This window comes from Lygodium microphyllum, chromosome 10, assembly GCF_053477565.2.
Source record: "Lygodium microphyllum isolate KBCC chromosome 10, Lygodium_microphyllum_v1.1.10, whole genome shotgun sequence".
Classification (NCBI taxonomy): Eukaryota; Viridiplantae; Streptophyta; class Polypodiopsida; order Schizaeales; family Lygodiaceae; genus Lygodium; species Lygodium microphyllum.
The window spans coordinates 22200104-22222743 of NC_141144.1; the positions used below are offsets into that span (position 1 = coordinate 22200104).

The following is a 22640-nucleotide window of genomic DNA, read 5'->3' on the forward strand; positions in this document are numbered from 1 at the left end:
CACAAGACTTTCTGCGTGCTTTGTTGTTAGAGTTACCCTTCTATTGGGATCTGCTTGTAGTTTGCAGTGCATTGAAAGACTTGTTTTCTGAAATTTTTTGCCTATTGAGCTCCTCCAGGAGTAAAGAGCTCTCCACATCTGAATATAGGAGTATAACATTTGAATTACTCATTGCTGTCCTAAAAGTGTTGCAACTTTCAGGCAAAGTGCATAGCAAAAAGGTTGCCTTGAACTCCTCATCAATGTGAAATTCTAAAGCAATCAGTTGGCTGAAAATAGAGTTAAACTCATTCAAATGAACAGACATGGTTGTACCTTCCTTTATACAAAGGTCTATCAAACTTTTCAATTAATAAACCTTGCTGGTTGCACTTTTCTGAGCATACAACTTCTCAAGTTGTTGCCATAAATCATAAGCAGATTTCAATTTCTCTATGCCGAAGAGCAAAGTGTTTGACACTGAAAGCTCTATGGTAACGCATGCAAGCTCATCTAACTCATCCCACTCTTCTCGATCCATGGTTGCTGGTTTTACTCCTTTTGTCTTTATAGGCTTCACTTGTTTCTTATGCACCAATATATTATAGCATTGCTTTTTCCATATAGCAAAGTTGTGTGCACTCTCAAGCTTCTTGATGTGCAAAAGATTGCTCTTGTCATCTTTGCTAGCCATGATTTACAGCTCAAAAGTGATTCAAACTCTGCAAATTTTGCAAAAGCTGCAAATTATACGAGGTTTAGTGTGTCAAAATTCCAAGAATAGTACTTGTCCCATTGCAATTTCTGAATATATGTGAAAAGCTTGAATTTTTGAGACCCGAGAGTGTGTAAGAATCCACAAATTTTACTTAGCCCAGCAAAATCTTCACACATGCATAAAAATCCCAAAATTTGGGAAGTAAATGCATGCCAAATCTCTGAGATTTGTCAAACTGTGCCTATGTGCACGTGACAGTTCGTACAGTTTTACATGGATGAACCTTTGAAAAAAAAACGCAAATTTTCTACAAAAAAAAGTTGACTGTTGGGATGATGTGCGCAACGTGCGTTGACCTACCGAGGTGTCGCCTGACTGCCTGCTGAAGGTGTGCCCGATTTGCGATTGACTACATTGATGTGGCTTGTTGCGTGTCGCCTGACTACTTAGCTACATGCGACCTGTTATGAGCATGCGTCTGCGTGACTGATGCTTGACTAGGATTGATGACTTGCTGTATCAGAGCTTGGACAAGCTTCAGGAGACATGCTCTCTAGGTATCGAAATAATTACTAGATTAATTTTCAGTATTTAAAGACTGAAAATTAATATTTAATTATGGATAATGTTGGAAAAATCATTTGGGAAGGCTGCCACTTGCCAAAAATGCCCATGCAAGATTAAAAAACGTCTTTAGAGGTTGGAGAGAGGCATTTTTAGTGGAGGAGATGTTGTTGCTCTGATTTGCAACCATTAGAGAACCTTCTGAGGCAACAAGGGGTAGAAGAAAACCAATCTGCAGTAGGCAACAACATCTATAGGCTGTTGAGATAGGGCAATAGCAATAAATGATTGATTTCAGTTCTTTTCGAAGAAAGTCTGAATTTTCTCTTTCCTCTTCAACATTCTCTGTTATCTCTTAGCCTTTCTACAGCGTTGCTCCAAAGATTACAACATTCAACATTGAGATCACCAAAACCTGAGAAATTTCAGATTTCTCTCCTCTAAACCTTAATCTGCAGAGCAGAAATTAGGGTTGAGCAACATCTACAGGCTGTTGAGATAGGGCAGTAGCAATAAATGATTGATTTTCTTCGGTTCTTTGCGAAGAAAGTTTGAATTTTCTCTCTCCTCTTCAACATTCTCCGTCATCTCTTAGCCTTTCTACAGCCTTGCTCCAAAGATTACAAGATCGAGATCACTAGAATTTGAGAAATTTCAGATTTCTTTGCTCTAAACCTTAATCTGCAGAGCAGAAATTAGGGTTTAGCAATAGCCTCGAGAAGCATGCTGGAAATTGGAAGCTTCGAGACTTGGACTCAATAGGACTAAAGCTGTTTTCAGTCAAATTCTAGTGGAGGGACCAGAAAATCAATGAATTCGGGGCATTTTTCATCTCCAATAAAGTGGGTGAATGCCTATTGACTACCCGAATCAAGGGGCAAATCAGATTGACTTGCTGGTCATTTTTGGACAGCAAGGGAAGTTGGAATATCAAAAGGGATTGGGAGAATCCCATTGTACATCAACGTCTTCTTCAATTAAGTTAAAGAAATACCGAAAGAAGCGCCAATTTTGGGGTCAATAGGGTGTCTATTCTCCAAGATTGTAGGTTATTTTGCATTTCTCAGTTTTGTAATAAATGTTACTGCCGTAACTAAGTTGTAATCAGGGAATTACAACCCATCCACGGAAGGAAGACTGGTTTCATGGTTCCATTGTTGGGACATAGCTCAATCCCTTTATTTGGTGGGCCTAAGGCACCTGATTGCAAGCCAAAGCTTTGTGCCGGTGCTGATTTTTACTCTCAGCTGAGAAATTACAGCAAAATGTCTTCATACAGTGAGATGGACCCAAGCAATGATGATGCCTCTCAGTATTAACATTCACATTGGAATGAAGGAAATGCAAAGCCTGACCTTGTATCAGACCATAGACAGCAAGTATACTTGACCTTGGATTAGACCATAGACATCAAGCTGAAAATGTTGCTGTTGCGCAAGATGCACGGCCTTCAGGGTATAAGGAGGCTGACGACCAGCAAAGTGAAGAGAACTTTGATGATTGGTTCAAGAATCAGATGAGGACAATAGCAAATCTCTTTGCTGAATTGGCAAAGGATTCTCAATTTATCCAATTTTTGAATTCCCTGAAGAAGAACAGCAAAGGCAGGAAGAAGAAGACATTTTCTACACCTTTGGGACAGCAAGATGCATCGAAGATAATGCCAAACCCTTCATTTGAAGCTCCCAAAGATGCTAATGAAAGAAAACAATTGGTACCTACGGGGCAAGGAATACAAATGCAAGGCCATCACAGAAGTGCCAATCCAATGGATTTTGGATAGTTGGGCATGCATGCTATGATGGGGCAGCCATGATATTCTGGTGGGAGCACGATATTTTGGGATCGCATATGGGAATGTATGGCACAAATCCCTATGGTGTATAGCAACCAATGCATGGTGTGCAAGGGCTAATGTATTCAGGTATGGTTGAAAATATGCAAAACCCTATATATGGCAGCATTGGTTTGATGTGTGGGGCACAAAGTGGCATGTTTGGTACTGTATTTGCATCCTAAATGCTTATGGGGCTCAAGGAATGAATACTAGTCATGGAATTGCTTTGTTTGGCATTGGTTTTGATGTAAATTCAGCAAATGTACCCTTTTTGCGACAGCTAGTGTATGACAACTTGACATCCAAAGGGGCAACAAAAGACTACGATGAGGGTGGAAAAGCAATGAAGTTTGAGTCCTTTAGTGGTGCACAAGATAGGCTGAAAGCTTTGACTTTCATTTAGCAATTTGATGTAGCCTATTTAGGGGGAACTTTAGCGAGTTCTCGAAGATTTTAAAGGTAGCCACATTCTTGAAAGGAAATGCATTACAATGGTGGTCCTCTCTTTTGATGCAAGGTAGAGCACCGTCAATATAGTTACAATTAAAGCAAATGTTTGTATCGAATTAGTCGACGAGTATCTTTGAGGTGGATATCATGACATCTTGGAATAAGCTAGATACTGAGGAATGTAAGAATTTGGAGCAATATAATAAGAAGTTTTGGGACGCATTGCTGCCTATTACTTCTTATCGCCCTTTACCCCTCCATGAGTAAGTGGAAAAAATATGTTTGTGGATTGCCCAAAGGAATCAGGGATTTGTACATTAAATTTACCATGTCTAGCATGTCTCAACTCATAGAGATTGTTGCTATAGTCAATACTTTGCTGTGTGGGAAAGATTTGGTCTTCCTAGAGAGTGGGGAGAAATCGATTGTTCAAGGTTGAGAAAAGGGGTAGATTTGAAAATCAACCTGAAAATGTTGTTAGTGATCAGCTCAATGATGATACTATTGAGTTGTGCAAAGCATGGGGCAAAATTAGAGAAAGCTCCATTTGAGGTGGTTGAGGGTGGCAAGAAGGTACCATCTATTCTACAAACTAAGGATAAGATCTTTAAGGCTGATTGTTATGTAGAAAACTTGGATGTAGCCTATGCAAATATAAAATATGCACTTCAGAGATCGCAAGAAAAGCAAAAGAGGGCAACTAATCGCCACAAACATGCTTTGTAGTTTGCAGAGGGTGATTATATATTGTCGTGTTTTGAAAAGGCAAGGCTGAAAAAGTTGAAAGAAAGAGAAAGATTCTTTCCGAAGTTGAGTATGAGATACTATGGACCCTTCCACATGTTGGAGAAGATCAACCATGTGGCATATTGGCTGAAATTACCTCCACATTGGTAGACACACAATGTCTTTCACGTTAGTTTGTTAAGGCCTTTTCATGGTGATATGTGCTAGAGCATATGTTTGCTGAAATTTAGCTTGAGGTTGAGGAGTTGAATGAGATTTTGGTAGCCAAGCATATTTTGGTACATAAGGAAAGAAATGTCAAAGGTAAAGTTTCTAGGAGATACTTGGTGAAATTTCAAAATTATTCACCAGTGGATGCCAAATGGATGGAAGAGGATGACTTGGTAGACTATCCTCAGTTGTTGCAGCTTTACTTAGATGTCTTTCTGTTAGAGTCGACTTTAGTTCGAGCTCTGTCAGGTTTAGTAGAGCAGGGATTTGGAGTATTCCGTGGTGCTTAAGGGGGAGGTAGCACTTTTACTCCTCCAGTTATGGACAACTCTCATATGTAGTGGATCTGGGATGTATTCAACATGTATCCAAGGTACTGTGCTGAGAGTATGTTTGCCATGAGGTCGCTACTTAGTGTACTAGTCACTGTGAGATGTATAGAGATGAGTATTAGTTTCACCCGAGCATTGAAACTATACTTTTGCATGAGCTTATGGTCAATTTGGCATGAGTTTTGCCTCAATTTTGAGACAAAATTTTTGATTAGTTTCAGCTCAATCTTTGATAGGCTTGAGAACTAGTTATGGTCACTTTCGAAATCAGTTTTGCATTGATTGCTGGTTAGTTTTTGCAATGAGTTTGTGATCAGTTTGGGGTCACATTTGCAGCAGTTTGTGATCAGTTCTTAAATCAGCGAGCGATTAGTTTATGATCAAATTATGCTTAGTTTTCAATGGTTTACATTTGGTTCCATGGATAACAGTATATGTTATGATGCCATTGATGTTTTAGCCATGGTTGATACTTGGTTATGCTATGCTATGGTTTGGTTTTGCCAGATAAGTTGAGCTCATGAGAAATAGACATGTCACATGATAATCTGACAATGTTTTTAAGATTCTTTGTGAGTTTTAGATTATGTTATGATTGATTGGTAATTTTCAGCATGTATTGGGCATATGGAATGGTTGAGCAACAGTGCGCAATGTTGTATTAACTATGATGCCTTGTGGAAATTCAAGTCCACTATATTGCTTTCGATGTATCTGGCAGTGCAATTGAGGACGATTGCTAGGATTTTAAGGGGGAGGGCTCTCACGAGGACATGTATTTTTGAAAACTCACTTAATACGTGGATTAATTTTTAATCACATGGTTAAGTAAATGTTGCACATCTGAGGTGTAACTAGGGTTAGAGTAAATTTATGAGTCCGAGCCTGAGGAAATCATAGGATGTCAAAGGCAAAAGTTCCTATAAGTTATGCTGCACGGGTACTTGGTGGTATCTGGTGTTAGTTGTTGGTCTAGGTCATTCATTTGGCCATAAGTGTCAGTTGGTGACACTAGAGAAGTGACTTTTAATGGTATCTAATGCCAATCTGATGGTGTGGTCAAAGATGACCCAAAGATACTTGGGAATGGAAGTTGCCTAGCCGATTCAATTATTGGCCAGTCAGATTATTTTTCTGGGTATCGAAATAATTATTAGATTAATTTTTTAATATTTAAAGACTGAAAATTAATATCTAATCATGGATAATATTGAAAAAACCATTTGGGAATGCTGCCACTTATTAAAAATATCCATGCAAGACTAAAAATCGTCTTTAGAGGCTAGACAAAGGCATTTTTAGTGCATTTAGCTTGCAAGAGAGAGGGAGAAGATGCTGTTGGTCTGATCTGCAACCATTGGAGGACCTTCTGATGCAATAAGGGGCAAGAGAAGACCAATTTGCAGTAGGCAACAACATCTACAGGTTGTTGAGACAGAGCAACATCAGTAAATGACTAATTTTCTTCAGTTCTTCGCAAAGAAAGTTTGAATTTTCTCTCTCCTCAGCATTCTCCATCATCTCTTAGCCTTTCTACAGTGTTGCTCCAAAGATTACACCATTGAGATCAATAGAGCCTGAGAAATTTCACATTTCTTTGCTATAAACCCTAATCTACAAAGCAGAAATTAGGGTTTAGCAACAACCTTCGGAAGCATGCTAGAAATTGGAAGCTTCGAGACTTGGATTCAACAGGGCTGAAGTTGTTTTTAGTCAAATTCAAGTGGAGGGACCAGCAAATCAATGAATTTGGGACATTTTCCATCTTCATCAAAGTGGGTGAAGGCCAATTGACTGCCCGAATCAAGAGGCAAATCATATTGAAGACTTACTGGTCATTTTGGACAGCAAGGGAAGTTGGAATACTGAAAGGGATTGGGAGAATCCCATTGTACATCAACTTCTTTTTCAATTAAGTTAAAGAAATACCGAAAGGGGCGCCAGTTTTGGGATCAATAGGGTGTCCATTGTCCAAGATTGTAGGTTATTTTTGCATTTCTCAGTTTTGTAGTAAATGTTACTGCTGTAATTGAGTTGTAATCATGGAATTATTACTTTTCCACGGAAGGAAGGTTGGTTTTAGTTGTTTCACCACATATGCGGAAAGATTGACTAAAAAATAAAATGAGGTGAGAAAGAGCTTACAAATGATGTGAATGTTGATGTAGATGTTGTTCGAGCATTTACACGTAGAAATATCGGTGTAGCAAGCTAAAGTTTATTGAAATTGGAGGTGAACCATGTGATTTGGACGAAAATCCCTAAATTTTGCTTATGAATGTTGGAGAAATTGCTGAATTTTCACAAGTTCAATGAAGATCCATGGATTGGAAGGTGAATCCAACAAAATCCCCAAAATTTTCAATGAAAATTTTAAGAAATTTGAGAAATTGGGTGAGTTGATTAAAAACCCCTAAATTTTTGGATGCTCGGTGTGCGAAGTTGAAAGTTCTTTAAAACTTAGGATGAGACGATCAAGAGGGACTAGAAATTGTACAAATCTTTGAAGCCCCCAAATTCAGAATATAGGGTTTCTAAGTTTTTCTGAATAGGAAAAAATGATGGATATGCAAGATGGGCTAGAAATTGTACAACTTTTTGAAAACCCCAAATTCAAAAATTGGGGGTTTTAAGTTTAGAAAAAAAAGATCTGCAAAAAAATGGCAAGCAAGTTGAGGAGATAGTGGGTAAGCCTGAGAGAAGTTGCGTATAGGGTTATGAGAGGTTTCATGCATGGTTGCATGTGGGGCTGTGTGCAAGCTGTGCATAGAGAGAGGTTGTGTGTAGTTTGTGCAAAGAGAGAGGGTATAGTAGTAAATGCTGTCTAATGTAACTGTAACCAACCTTTTGTATATCAATGGTTACCAAGACATATGTATACCAATTGTTACCAAGACATATTGGCTTAATGATTCAAATTAATTTGATGGTCGTATACTTTGAAAGGCGATTTGTATCATTTGAGTATTTAAAAATTATGATTAAATGTTCATCTTTCTATTGAAAGGTGGCCAATGGCTAGAATGCCTTGTAATTATACTTGGGTTGTCATTGACGAGATGCCTAAGAGAAATTAAAAGTTTAGTCAGGTGGTTAGATTGAGCAAAAAACTCAAATGACTAAGATTTTTACACTCGGGTAGTCATATTGATTTAAAGCCTATATAATGAGTGGTTTCAGAAAGTGAAACCAAATGCTCATGATCATAGAAACAAACCATGAACTAGTGAATCTATATAATGAAGCTTTCCCGAATCTAAATTTGATGACATCTAAAATCCTAAGAGAAATTAAAAGTTTAGTCAGGTGGTTAGATTGACCAAAAAGCTCAGATGACTAAGACTTTTACACTTGGATAGTCATATTGATTAAAAGCCTATATAATGAGTGGTTTCAGGAAGTGAAACCAATTGCTCGTGATCGTAGAAACAACCATGAACTAGTAAACCTATCTAATGAAGCTCTCCGGAATCTAAATTTGACGATACTTAAAATTTAGGATGCTACTATTTTTGGAAGTTTCTCAAATGGAAATTTTGTTTGCGTCAAAGATTTTGAAATTTTGTAGGGAACAATTTTATCTTTAGCGGGTATCTCAAATTCTCGACCATTTTAGGGACTTTTGAGAGTAGAAGGTTTAGAAGCTTCTTTCTCTAGAAAAGTGACATGTGATATCTAGAATAAGACATTTGTCATTTTGAAGAGATAAGTGCCACTACACTTGCCATTTTTAACAAACACTTGTCATTTGTAGCCTCTACTTTCCACTTTTGAATACTGAATGTTGGGTGTAAAGTCCCTTTAGGTGTAAACTCCCATCAATCCCCGTATGTATAAACTTACGGGTGTGAACACACCCTTTATTTGTATCCTAACATATATAAATACATTTTTATTCTTTGTGTAATGTAACATATTGGTACACTCATCTTCGATTCCCTCACTCTCACTCTCAGCTTTGTCCCTGCTCATTTCTGTCTCACACTACTTCATTGCACTTTGACACAACAAGGTGGTATCAGATCATTTTTGTTAGGTCTGCACAAGAGAAGAAGCTCGCTTTTGCACAGTAGTCGACGGTTGTGAGGCGACACGTGTATAGGTGTTAGGTCGCAAGACAAGCAATTGGGTAATAGGTGTCAGGTTGTAGGTTAGGTAGCGGTATAGGTGATGGGGCAGTCCTAGCAGATGGCAAATAGCGTAGGGGCTGTAGGTGACAGGCGACTAGTCGACAAATAGTCTTGCACGTGCACAATTGGGGAAGCGTCTCGGCGCAGGCCAGGTTGACGATGACTAGGCAGATGTGTGACGAGTGACAGGGCTGTGACATGCCTATTTTTTAATACAATGTGCAAATTTTCTCTTCTTTCTGTATTGGGTGTTCACGTACACAAGCACAGTGTGCCATCTTGGTCAAAAAACTAGAGGCTTTTTCAGGATTTGGAAATCGTGATCCAAATCAAGACAATCTTGCCAGAAAATAGCAGAATTGGTGCAGATTGGCTCTAAAAATTTTGGGGCTTTTCTTATATCAGTGAAATTTTGCTTAGCTAAGTCAAATTTATTGACATTGGTGCATATTTGGACCTGAGAAATTTGGGGGTCTTGCAATATTTTGGCAAATTTTACTAATTTTGCCCGCTTTATGCTCTCGAGATCATATATTAATGCAATCGGGGGCAGATTGGTCAATGAAATTTTGAGGCTTTTGCTGAAATTTGAGAATTTTGGCAAAATTGATGTTTGAAATGTTAGTGATGTGTGCATGGATTATATGCTGAAATTTCAGTTATATTGCTGAGAGTCATCTGTTCTACTGCTGTACATGTACTTGGACTGAATCTTGCCCTTGTTGTCTGAAAATTTGGGCCGATATTAGCTGAATATTCAGCTCATTGTTTGCTGTCATAAATTGCAGCATTGATTTTTGGGTGCATTGCTAAAAAATGGCTGCAAATGCTTCTAGCAGTAGTGACACTAAATACCTTCTTGAAATTACGAGGTTTGATGGCACAAGGTTTGACTTGTGGAAGGATAGGATGCAAGGCATTTTGTTTCTCAAGGATTGTAATGATGCTCTTTTGGAAGTCAAGCCTGTAGCTATGACAGATGAGGATCGGGCTAGACTCAACAAGAAAGCCATTGCATACATTAAAACGGCTGTATTTGATGATGTACTTACGGATATTAAGTGACTTGATACGGCTTATGCCATATGGAAAAAGTTGATGGACACTTATGAAAAACAAGTCTAGTAAATCAAGTGCATCTCATGCGTAAGCTTGTAAGCATGGAGTTTGATGAGTCTAAGCCAGTATTAGAGCATTTGAGTGCTTTCACAAGGATTTTGAGCGAGTTGCAGGACTCTGGTTTGCAGCCCTTCAATGATAAATTGAAGGCTATTTTCTTGTTGATGACCTTGCCTGATAGCTGGGAGTCTTTGGTTGTTTCACTAAGAAACAACCTTGCTTTAACCTTTGATGGTGTTAGGGCCTCTATTCTCAATGAGGAGATTAGAAGAAAGTCCAATAGAGAAAGCAGTGGTTCAGCCTATCATCTTAGAGGCAGGTCAGAAAAGAGGGGTAATGCAAGAAATAAAGGCAAAAAAGAAGTTGCAAATAAAAAATGTTGCATCTAGTGTGGTCATTGAAGAGCTTTTTGATACTGAAGAGATACTTGTTGCAGCCTCATGTAATGATGTAGATGTTACGGCAGTAGCAGGTGACATGCACATCACTAAAAAGGAGGTAATTGATGCCTTACTTTCAGCTCATGATGGGCTGTCTCAATCATGGATAGTGGACAACGGTGCCTCTTTTCATGTTACTCCCTCTTTGGAGTCATTTTTTGAATACACTGTAGGTTGCCTACGCAAGGTTTACTTGGGCAACAACTATGCTTGTGAGGGCTCTATGCTGATTGTTAAAGGCAGCAAAAGGGGGACTTTGTATTATTTGCATTGTAAAGCATTACCTAGCAAGTTTTTGACTGTGGCCGAAGTTCATTCATAGATGGAACTTTGGCACAACAGACTTGGCAATATGAGCTAGAAAGGCCTTCAGGTTCTCTCCTCTTTAGGGATATTTGATATAAAAGGCTTTGGTCTCGACTTTTGTAATGATTGCATATATGAAAAACATGTGAAGTTTCCTTATTACTCTGGTGTTGTTAAAAAGTCCAATGCTCTTGACTTAGTACACTCTGATGTGTGTACTATGCTTGTTAATTCACATGGAGATGCACAGTACTTTGTCACTTTTATTGATGATTTCAGTAGAAAGTCATGGATGTATATATTAAAGAGCAAAAAGGAAGTGTTGGATGCTTTTAAAAGATTTTACGCTTTCGTTACCACACAAAAAGGGCTTAAGTTAAAAGTTATAAAAACGGATAATGGTGGTGAGTATGTTTCAAATGAATTTAAAAAGTTTTGTGAGATGCATGGCATTAAGAGAGAGTTGACAACCCCTTACAATCTTGTATCAAATGGCATGGCTAAAAGATATAATCACATACTTTGTGAGAGAGTCAGATGCATGCTGTCCACGGCTAATCTCCTGTAGCAATTTTGGGGGGAGGCTCTTAAAACTGCATTTCATGTGTGCAATCACTCTCCCAATCATGCATTGGAAAATGGTATTCCTGAAGAGGTTTGGTTTGACAAACCTACTTCATATGACCATTTGCATGTCTTTGGTTTTGATGCCTTTGTGCATATTCTTGTAAATCAGAGGACTAAACTAGACATCTTCATGGGATATGGAAATGAGGGAGAGATGGGATATAGAGTTTGGCTTCCTCAAGAAAGGATGATAGTACGCGGCCGAGACATAGTGTTTAATGAGGCAAAGTTGCTGAAAAATGCTACACATGGTGACCTTGACAAAAAGAAGGTCAAATTTCAGCATGAACAGCCACCATTCAGCAACCATTAGCGGAAGATTTTGTCCCTTTTGATGCTGAAAATGAGCAGCAACCTATTGTGTTACAGCCAAAAGGTAAGGGGCAACTAATAAATGTACATGATGGAATGGGACAGCAAGAAGAACATGCTGAAAATAGGGTACAACAGGAAGAAAATGCTGAAAATCAGCCACTAGGTGATGGTGTGCATATACCTGAGGATGTAGACCCATTGCCTATCAATACAGATCATTGGGTGAGAAGGTCTACGCGTATCAGAAGGCAGCCATAGAGGTTTCGGCCATCCTTGGATTGCATTTTATTAATTGATGAAGATGAGCCTGTGACATTTAGAGACACACTATGTGAAAGCAAGAGAAAGTGGAAGCTTGCTATGCATGAAGAGATGAAGTCTCTGTATGTGAATAACACATGGGAGCTAGTACATTTTTCCAAGAATAGGAAAGCTATTCCTAATAAATGGGTTTATAAGGTGAAATGTATTGATGGAAAGCCCAAATACAAGGCACGTTTGGTTGCTAAGGGCTATACACAGAAGGAAGGCATAGATTTCCAAGAGGTTTTTTCACCGGTGGTGAAGATGACTACGCTTCGTGTTTTGTTTGCTCTCACTGCATCGTTGGATTTAGAGTTGGTTCAGATGAATATGAAGATTGCTTTTCTTCATGGTGACTTGGATGAAGAGTTGTACATGAAACAACCTGAAGGTTTTACTATTCCAGGGAAACAACATTTAGTTTGTAAATTGAAACATAGCTTATATGGGGCGAAACAAGCCCCTAGACAATGGTATAAAAAGTTTGATACTTTAATGTTCAACCATGGATTCAAACGCAGTCATGCAGATCACTGCTTATACACTAAGAAGGCTGATGATGGAAGCCTTATTGTATTGGTTTTATACGTGGATGACATGCTGATTGTAGGAAAGCATAAGAGTACTCTACATGCTATTAAAAGGTAGCTGAGTTCAGCCTTCTCAATGAAAGATTTGTTAGCCAGTCATTTCTTGGATAGTGCGGACCTCAATGCCACGTCAGCAGGTGCCACGTCAGCACCTGCAGTCGGACAGGTTGCTGTAGTCGGACAGTATTTACTGCAGTCAGCTGCATTTAATGCAGCCGACCTGCTGCAATTATTTCCTATTTTCTGGCTATTTATAGCCGGTTTTGTGGCACACTTCAGTATTCATTATTTAGATTCTGATCTTGAGATCTGTTGGCTGAGACAGACTGTGCTTGGGCTGACGGAGATCGAGGTCATCAAGTCGGGAGACATACGCAGATATTTCCTCTGTCCCCTTGTGTATTTCTGCACTCTTATACAGCATACTACACCGCAGATTTTCTGCGTTTACACTGTCTCCTTCTCTCTCCCTCTCTCTCTCTCTCTCTCTCTCTCTCTCTCTCTCTTTTCTCTCTGTGTTCACTCTCAGTCTTTGTCTTACGCTTCCGCATCGCTGCACTCTGACATGGTATCAGAGCGGTGAAGATGGACTGACTGAGGGCTGAACCTATCTGAAGAGGAGATTTCAGCATGACACAAGGCTGCGTTTCTAGGTTTCAAGGGCGAGCAGGAGGGTTGTGCATCGGATCAGGGCTAAAGCGAGTATGGGCATGCGGGAAAGAAGTCTAATCGGTGAATTTGCTGCAGGTTATTGCTGTTCGAAGGGGAGGAAGGCTGCGTTTGAGGCCTTTCATTGCAGATTTTACTTTTTCATCGCCTACGACGGGGGTGAAGAAGGTTTGGGCAGCGGAGGAATCAGTTCTAGAAGGTTGCGTTTTCACAGTCAGAGGGGGTTGCTTTTGCGTTTGTGCAGGTATTGCGGGTTAACATGTCTACAGAAATTGATTTGGAGTTCTAGGCGATCATGGACAGGAAGGTGCCTATCCTACCGGCTCTTCCAACGGATCAAAAGCTTGATGGTGATAATTACCGCATTTGGCGGGTGATGATGTTGGCCATTTTAGAGTCTTATGATTTGGTGGAATTGGTGATGGAGGAGATTAAGAGGCCCTCGGTGAGGGATGAGTCCAAACTCTCTTCCAATGCTCGTGTGGAGTTGACTAAGGCCCAATCTCATTGGGACAAACTGAATGCCAGGATTCGATCTTTTCTGTTTCTATCTTGCACCATAGCTGTGACAGCTCACATCGAGTACTTGACGGTGGCTCGTGAGATATGGCTGGAGCCAGATGACCCTGATGAAGAGGGTTTCTTTGGAGGTGTAGATACCGACTTTGTCCGTGACTAAGTCTTCTTCACTTCGGGAACACATCAACAAGCTTCGGCAGCTTCAGATGCAGGTTCAAAATGCGGGGAAGCCTATTTCCTTCGAAGACACGGTGATCACCTTACTATCCCAGTTGCCGCCACGATTCGGTATTTTTTATTCCGCTCTTATTGCTTTCGGACGGGAGTCGACTCTTCGGTGGGAAGAGTTGGTTCCTATGGTCTTGGACAAGGAGGAACAATTGAAGGGAAAAAATGCTTCCAAATCGGAGGCATTGGTTGGTCAAGCCTCTCAGAAGAAGGGAAAGGACCAAAAGAAGGAGGACAACAAATCCAAGAAGGATAAGGAGAAGGAATCAACTTGGCATATTTGTGGAAAGATCGGTCATTGGAAGAAGGATTGCCCCAACAAAGACAAGAAGGATACCAAGAAGGACACGAAGGACTCTGGAGTGGTGGGGCTGTACTCTCATTAGCTGCTTTTCTACACTTAAATAGTCATTGAGGACTCTACACCGACAACTTCTGATGCTGCGATGAGAGCTTTCTAGGCTCGAGAGTGGATTGTGGACAGTGGTGCCTCACGGCACATGACTCCTTCTTCAGTTGGTGTTGCCCATTTTACGACCTTCGCGTGGGCATATTCTCATTGGAGACAGCTTTTGTGTGTCTATTGCTGTGCGGGGTGAGATGCAGCTTATTCTAGATGGACATGGTGGTACCCACACCTCTGAGGTGTAGCATGTGCCAGGTTTGAAGTATCATTTACTTTCGGTTCATAAGATTTGTGCTCTTGGCCTCTTGGTGGAGTTTAACAGTGATACTATTCGAGTCCTTGATCGTGGATCGATGAAGGTTCTCTTTGCAGGGTATGAGGAGAATGGAGTCTACAAATTGAAGTCTTCTTGAGCTCTTACTTCTCTTCTTCTTACTTCTTAGACACAGTTCGAGCTATGGCATGCTCGGTTTGGCCACATGAACTACGAGTACCTTCGGAAGGCGTCGCGAGGGTCCTTTGTTCGAGGCTTGCTGAACATAGTAGTGAGCTATCAGCTGTGTGTCTCCTGCATTTGTGGGAAACTACATCAGGATGCGATTCACAACAAAGTTTCTAGGCGGTCTACTTCACCCATGGAGCTTGTATCTACAAATCTTTGTGGCCCGATGAGGACCGAGTCCCTGAAGGGGAGCTTGTACTTCATGTTGATTGTAGATGACTACAGTAGGATGACTTGGGTCTATTTCTTGACTTTGAAGTCAGAGGCTTTCTCTCATTTCAAGGATTGGCTTTTTTTTGAGGAGAATCGTTCTGGCCGGTGACTAAAGATCTTGCGTTCAACATGGGAGGTGAATTTATGTCTAATGAGTTTGCTCGTTTTTGTGCAGATAAGGAGCATTCACCAGGAGTTTGCTAACACCAACACTCCCCAAGAGAATGGCATTTTGGAGCGGAAGAACTGAAGTGCGATCGAAATGGCTCGCACCATGATGGAGCACCGACAGACACCTCAGTTTCTGTGGGCCGAGGCAGTGGCTACCGCAGTTCACATCCTTAATCGATCTCCCACTTCGGCCGTTGACAGGATGGCACCTTTTGAGGCTTACTTCGAGACTAAGCTTGATGTCTCTTATTTCTGGATCTTTGGGTGTGACGCTTATGTGCACATTCCGAAGACGCAGCGGGATAAGTTTGAGGCGACTTCCCGACGATAGGTTTTTGTTGGCTATAGCTCCCAATCCCAAGGTTATCGTTTGTTTGATCCCGTTAAGTAGGATGTCTACACGAGCCGAGATGTGCAATTCGTGGAAGTACCGGCCACAGAGGGGTGTGAGGAGCACCTCGTCCCTGGAGATCCAGGGGAGAGTTAGGCTTTCGAGACAGTTTCTTTGGAGCCAGAGCCCCTTGATGGAGATTCTTCTTCGGATTTAGAGTCTTCTCTTTCACCTGCCACCCCCGAGGAGCCTCCGCCAGTGGATATTCTCGAGTCTTGAGCAGATGGAGAGCGACGGGGAGAGGTTCGTCCTTCTCCTCGTTGGGCCCGTGACACCCTCCGAGATTCAAGGATCGAGGGGGTCCTTGAGGAGTGGGAATTGCAGGATGGACCGTAGAGGTCACGGAGAAACCAAGCAAATTCTTCGGAGCTTGTTTGCTCCAACTATTGTTTACTGACTTGTATTATGCAGGATCGAGAGCCCACTTCAGTGAAGGAGGCTTTGCAGTCTGATCATTGGCGGTAGGCCATGGAAGCCGAGTTGGAGGCTAATGAGAGGAATGGCACTTGGTCTCTTGTGCCTTGTCCCTCTCACAAGAAGGTGATTGGTGTCAAGTGGGTCTTCAAGACCAAGTACCTTAGCGATGGTTCTTTGGACAAGCACAAGGCTCGCCTTGTTGCTAAAGGTTTTGCTCAGCACCTAGGCATTGATTTCCATGATACTTTTGCCCCCACTGCTTGTATGGCGACTATTTGAGCCGTTCTTGCTTTGGCTGGCCATAGGAGATGGCCTGTTTATCAGTTGGATGTGACGTCGGTCTTTCTGAATGGTGACTTGCAGGAGGAGATCTATGTTGAGCAGCATGCTGGCTTTGGATCCTTGGATGGGAAAGTTTACAGGTTGAAGAAGGCCTTGTATGGCCTCAAGTAGGCTCCGCATGTATGGAACGAGAAGATTGACTCGTTTTTTCAATCAAAGTTGGGATATTGGTGCTCCAAGGCCGATCCGCAACTTTATGTGTACTCTTCCGAGGTTGGTCGTGTTATATGTTGATGATTTGATTTTGACAGGGGATCATGCACAAAAGGTCCGAGAGACCAAGACAGCTTTACATTCGGCATTCGAGATGACGGATTTGGGGCTTCTTCATTTCTTCTTGGGTCACGAGATTTATCAGTCTAAGAGGGGGATTTTCATCTCTCAGCAGAGGTACATTCAGGAGCTCTTAGTGACTTTTGAGATGGAGACTTGTCGGCCCATTACTACTCCTATGGATCCGAATTGGAAGGCCACTTCACACTCAGATTCTCCCGTGATGGATGCTTCACGCTACCGTCAGTTGATTAGATCCTTGATTTGGCTTCTCAACACTTGTGTTGATCTTTGTTTTGCTGTGGGTCTTTTGGCAGGGTTCATGACGGAACCCAAACAAGTGCATTGGCAGGCTGCCTTGAGGATTCTTTGGTATTTGAGGGGGACCTTTGACTTAGGGATTTCTTATCCTGCAAGTACAGATGCTTCCGATCTGGTTCTTGTAGGTTGGAGTGACTCGGATTGGGCTCGAGATGTGGACCACCGAAGTTCTACTATAGGCTACTGTTTTATCTTGGGTACAGGTGTTATCTCTTAGAGTAGCAAGAAGCAGCCTACGGTAGCCCTTTCTTCTATTGAGGCGGAGTATCGGGCTGCGTCTTCCACCACATGTGAGGTTGTCTGGCTTCGGAGATTGTTGGAGGAGCTTGGCTATCCCCAGACTCATCCTACTTTTCTGCGGTGCGACAATGAGAGTTGCATTGCCTTGGTACGGAATCCAGTATTCCATGCCCGGACGAAGCACATTGAGATCCAGTATCACTTCATTCGGGAGAAGCTTCTGGATGGGACCATTGATGTGGAGTATTGCTAGATCGAGGATAATCTTGCAAATTTGTTCACGAAGGCGCTTCCTCAGGCTCTTCTTCGGCAGCATTCCAGATCCCTTAGTCTTTTCACTTGTCCAGGATCTGAGAGGGGGTGTTAGCCAGTCATTTCTTGGACAGTGCAGACATCAGTGCCACGTCAGCACCTGCAGTCGGACAGGTTGCTGCAGTCGGACAATATTTACTGCAGTCGGTTGCATTTAATGCAGCCGACCTGTTGCAATTATTTCCTATTTTTCGGCTATTTATAGCCGGTTTTGTGGCACACTTCAGTATTCATTATTCAGATTCTGATCTTGAGATCTGTTGGCTGAGACAGACTGTGCTCGGGCTGACGGAGATCGAGGTCATCAAGTCGGAGACATGTGCAGATATTTTCTCTGCCCCCCTGTGTATTTCTGCACTCTTATATAGCACACTACACTGCAGATTTTCTGCGTTTACACTGTCTCCTTTTCTCTCTCTCTCCTCTATGCGTTCACTCTCTCTCAGTCTTTGTCCTACGCTTCTGCATCGCTGCACTCTGACAAGTTTTGGGAGCAGCTGAATACATATTGGGCATGCAAATTAAAAGAGATAAGAGGGCAACACTTGTTTCTCTCACAAGACAAGGATATCAGCAAAGTACTTGACAGATTTAATATGGCTGATGCCAAGCCTCTTGGTGCGCCTTTACTGCCATATACAAAGCTTAATAAAGCTGATTGCCCAAAAGATAATGCAGTTGCTACTGCTATGAAGGGCATACCTTATGCATCAACTTGTGGTTCTTTGATGCACGCCATGGTTGCAACTCGTCCTAACATTGTTCATGCAGTGGGAATTGTTAGTAGATTCATGTCTAACCCTGGCAAATCACATTGGGTAGCAATGAAATGAATCTTTAGATACTTAAAAGGTACACAAGACAAGTATATATGCTATGGAAAGGGTACGTTAGAGTTGCAGGGATTCTATGATGCTGACATGGCAAGAGATCTTGAAACTAGAAAATCTACCAGTGGGTGTGTCTTTACTTTGGCTGTTGGTGCTATTTCTTGGTGTTCGAGGTTGCAGAAAATTGTAGCATTGTGTACTGTAGAGGTTGAATATATTTCAGCCTTGGTCTTTCTTCGCGTACTCCAGTGCTTGGTTGTGATAGTTGGAGTGTAGTATGTTTGGCTAAGAATGCCATGTTTCATGCATGCACTAAACACATAGATGTTCGGTATCACTTCATTCGACAAGTCTTGGATGATGGTCTTGTCACACTGACCAGGGTCAAAATCCAAGATAACCCTATAGATTTTCTCACTAAAAGCCTTGCAAAGGCTCAGCATGAGATTGCATTCGACTAGTGGGAGTTGGATAGCTTAAAGGTACCACTTCAGGAATTTAAGTGGGAGGTTGTTGGGTGTAAAGTCCCTTTGGGTGCAAACTCCCATTAATCCCCGTGTGTATGAACTTACGGGTGTGAACACACCCTTTATTTGTACCCTAACATATAAATACATTTTTATTCTTTGTGCACCGTAACATATTGGTACACTTATCTTTGATTCCTTACTCTCACTTTGAGCTTTGTCTCTGCTCATTCCTGTCTCGCACTCCATTGCACTCTGACACACAACAGTGAAGGCCCACATCTATTTATGGAAGGTCTCTCTCTTCATTTTAAATAATTTCTCATGCTGAAATTTCAGCCACATGCTTTGTACTCTCCTATCTATTACTCATCCAAGAAGCACTTGCTACTTAGCTTGATCTAGTCTAAGCACTTAAAAAAAAACTAGCTTGCTGCCTAGAGTAAACAGAAATTAGGGTTTCAAAACCCTAATTTTCAGAATTGTAACAAATTAGTCATTTGTACATGGATAGGGCTTGTTATTTAGCTTGAGCCAAAAAGACTCTCAAGCATATCTGTCCTTAGTCTCTTACTAATCTTAGTATCCAATGCATTGCATCATGAATTTCACACTTTTTACACTCAATTTCAGTGCAATGCATTGAGATTGTTAAAAAATCAATAAAAACTCGTAGTTTTTGAACCTTGCTTATGTGATCACAATAAAAAGTCCAACCTTTTTAGTCTCGATTTGATTATTACTATCAATTTCACTAAGGTTTAGGTACTTGGTGCCCATGGTTTGTTTCAATCAATTCATGTGAAGGGGGAGGGTCCATTTCCCCTCTTAATGTGGTTTCAGCTCTTCTCTCTCTCTCTCTCTCTCTCTCTCTCTCTCTCTTTGCTGATTTTCATGGTGATAATTGATCAAGTTGGTTGAGTTCAAAGTATTGTCATTCTCATGTTCTTGTGTGCACTTCATTGAGGTGGTTGGAGCGATGATGTTTGCGAGTAGCAATGCCATGAGGCACTCGACATGTTGGAGTTGGCAAGGTTACAAATGTAGCAATGGCGGTGAGGCTAGCGGCACACTGGCTCTAATACCATTATTGGATTGAATGCGTAGCTCAATAGGCATGAAGTGGAGCAGAGAGTGAGAGTGAGGGTAGACACACAAAGAAGTGTGCAAGAGTACCTTAACTAAAATGAATCACAAGAGTGAAAGTACAAGGTACAACCCAAGGTCATATAGACTACACACTGAAGTGTGTTCACGAGGAAAAAGCGCCTTGCATTCAAGAGGTTAAAAAGTGCCCGTAGATAGGGTGCGTTCACATGAGAATGAGTCAGAGGAAAATACAAGGTGCATTTAACATGAAATGGTTGCCCAACACTCGGATGGTGCCGCTTGGCAAATTGCAGTGCTATAAAATGCTCCTCTTCAGTGCACTTTCAGCTCCTACCAAGGTGAATGATACCATGTGAGTGTGTACAATAGAAAGGAATAGTGAAGATGGAGTGAAAGAGAAGGAGATAGAAGGAACGTAGTACATGGAACAAATTGACAGAAATCTGAACGATACAAGGTTGGACTCAGTCAGCCCCTACATGCAACTTGGAGCATCAGTGAGGTCACTAGATGGAGGTAAGAGGATGATGAATAGAATGACAATGAGGGCTGGCACAAGAACTGAATGAATAATTGATAGTGGAGGGGCAGATAGCCATAAATAGCATAAAATGCTGAAACTGGCCTACTTGCATTCAGCCCCTATGCGCAGCTTGGAGTGTTAGTGAGGGCGCCAGATGGAGGTAGGAAGATGAGGAACAGAATGATGAGGAGGGCTAGCACAAGAATTGAGTGAATAACTGACAATGTAGGGCAGGTAGCCATGAATAGCATAAAATGCTGAAACTGGCCAATGTATGTCAAACCAGCATAAATGCATTAAAAACACCAGATGCAATGCATAAAATGTGACCCATGCTTGATAAAAATGTCCCATCTCCAGCAATAAAGGCCTTCATGGAAATGATGAAAAATGAGGGGACAAATCTCTACGTAAAATTTCTGGGACAAATAAAATGATGGAAAAGTACACTGTCAGAGTTCCTAATGTCCTCTTCTGACTCACACTAAGGCTCACAGGCAGGAGATGACCATAGAGGACACACATGGCTGCTAATAGAAAGGGCATGCCAACATTAAAAATTTGTAGTCGACTTTTTGGTGGATTGCGAAGGCACGATGGACTATAAAAGCTTGAACATAGTGGACCAAAAGAAAGCAAACCTGCTTACCAAAGTAGGAAGATAGAGTGAGTATGGGGCACTCTGGTATAGCAATGTCATTGACTCAATGCTAAAAACTGCATGTGAAAAAATTGAATCTTTCTTCTAAGGTTTGGTTCATGTGTGTATCCTTAGGTGTTTCTTATGAAGAGATGCTTACATGCGGATATGCGATTCTAGCACCTTCTTTCACCTAGCCCCTCATATCGTTGGGCACTATAGCTCACTAGATTGTTTGTTCATGCAACCATTGTATTTATGATGTATTCAAATGCTCTTTGTAGGACAATCTTTGTACTTCATATTTTTATCACAGGGGGAGTTTCTTCAAGGTGTCATTTATAGAGTTTTCTTTTCTCTGAAAAATGAAGTTAGGTATTTCGTAGTATGGTTGTCAATATTGAGGCCACATTGCTCATGTGGATAGAACGAGTTTTTAAGTAAATATAGTGTTTGAGTGGATCATCAATGCACTGTTTGCAGAATGATATCTATTTCTTGGCTCAGCATTTACATGTTTGAAGCCCATCTATCTTTTGAATTTTCTGCTGCTGCTTTGCTTGCAAATTGTTGGATTCGAAGGCATTGATGGCCTTTCTTTTACATTTCTTTAAAAAATTGGTTGGGCTTCATTGGGTATTGTTTATGCTTATATGCGATGCTCATGATTTGGTTTGGATCTGCTGACCTGATTCTGTCTTTTTTATTGCATGGATGCCAAGTTCTTAGGAAGTCTCAAGATTATAACAGCATGTTGTACAATGCAGGACCAGGTCACTTCAGGATTCTCCCTACTCAAGGAGCTACTGGAGACTTGACAGTTTCTTCAATCGGCCTTGGCACTTATTTAGGGCCAGAGACTGATGCTGCAGATAAGGAATATGAAGATTCAATCTCCCTAGGTCTTACTCTTGGTGTCAATGTTCTTGACAGGCAAGTACTGCTGCCCTCTTTAGTATTGTTGGTAAGAGTAAATGCAATTGCCTTGTATGTGTTGAGTGATTAGAGTCTATGCACAAGGATTTAGGCAGTTCTATTTGCATGGTAGTTGAACCTTGTCTTTTTAACATCCAACACTTGTAAATCAGAAGAGTGCGGAGCTCTTATATGCTTGTACATTGAGTAGCAGAAAGGGGATATATTGGTGAGATCATGCAAATTGTGCTTTTCATTGCATGCACTCATGCATGGAACAAGTCAAGATGCTATGTGCATATAAGTAGAGGCTCCGAAAGGCCTGAAATAGATCTGAAAGTTTCTGATTTTGGCAAGAAAATCTCTCCCAACCTCAGTTGTTCAGATTCTGTTGCTTGAAGTTGCTGTTTTCATAATATCACAAGAATAAATATTGAAGTAATTTTGAAGTGCCAGCAATGAAACCTGAAAGGTAATTGTTTTC

At 41.2% G+C, this 22640-nt stretch overlaps 1 protein-coding gene across 1 annotated transcript in view; it reads left to right on the top strand.

Annotated features, from left to right (window-relative positions):
- Positions 1-22640, top strand: part of LOC148029787 (uncharacterized) — an 80682-nt gene that overhangs the window by 36005 nt on the left and 22037 nt on the right. The window contains exon 2 of the mRNA XM_087686111.1: positions 22009-22174. Within this exon, the coding sequence (XP_087542237.1) occupies positions 22009-22174 (166 nt within the window). The remainder of the gene's footprint in view (positions 1-22008; positions 22175-22640) is intronic.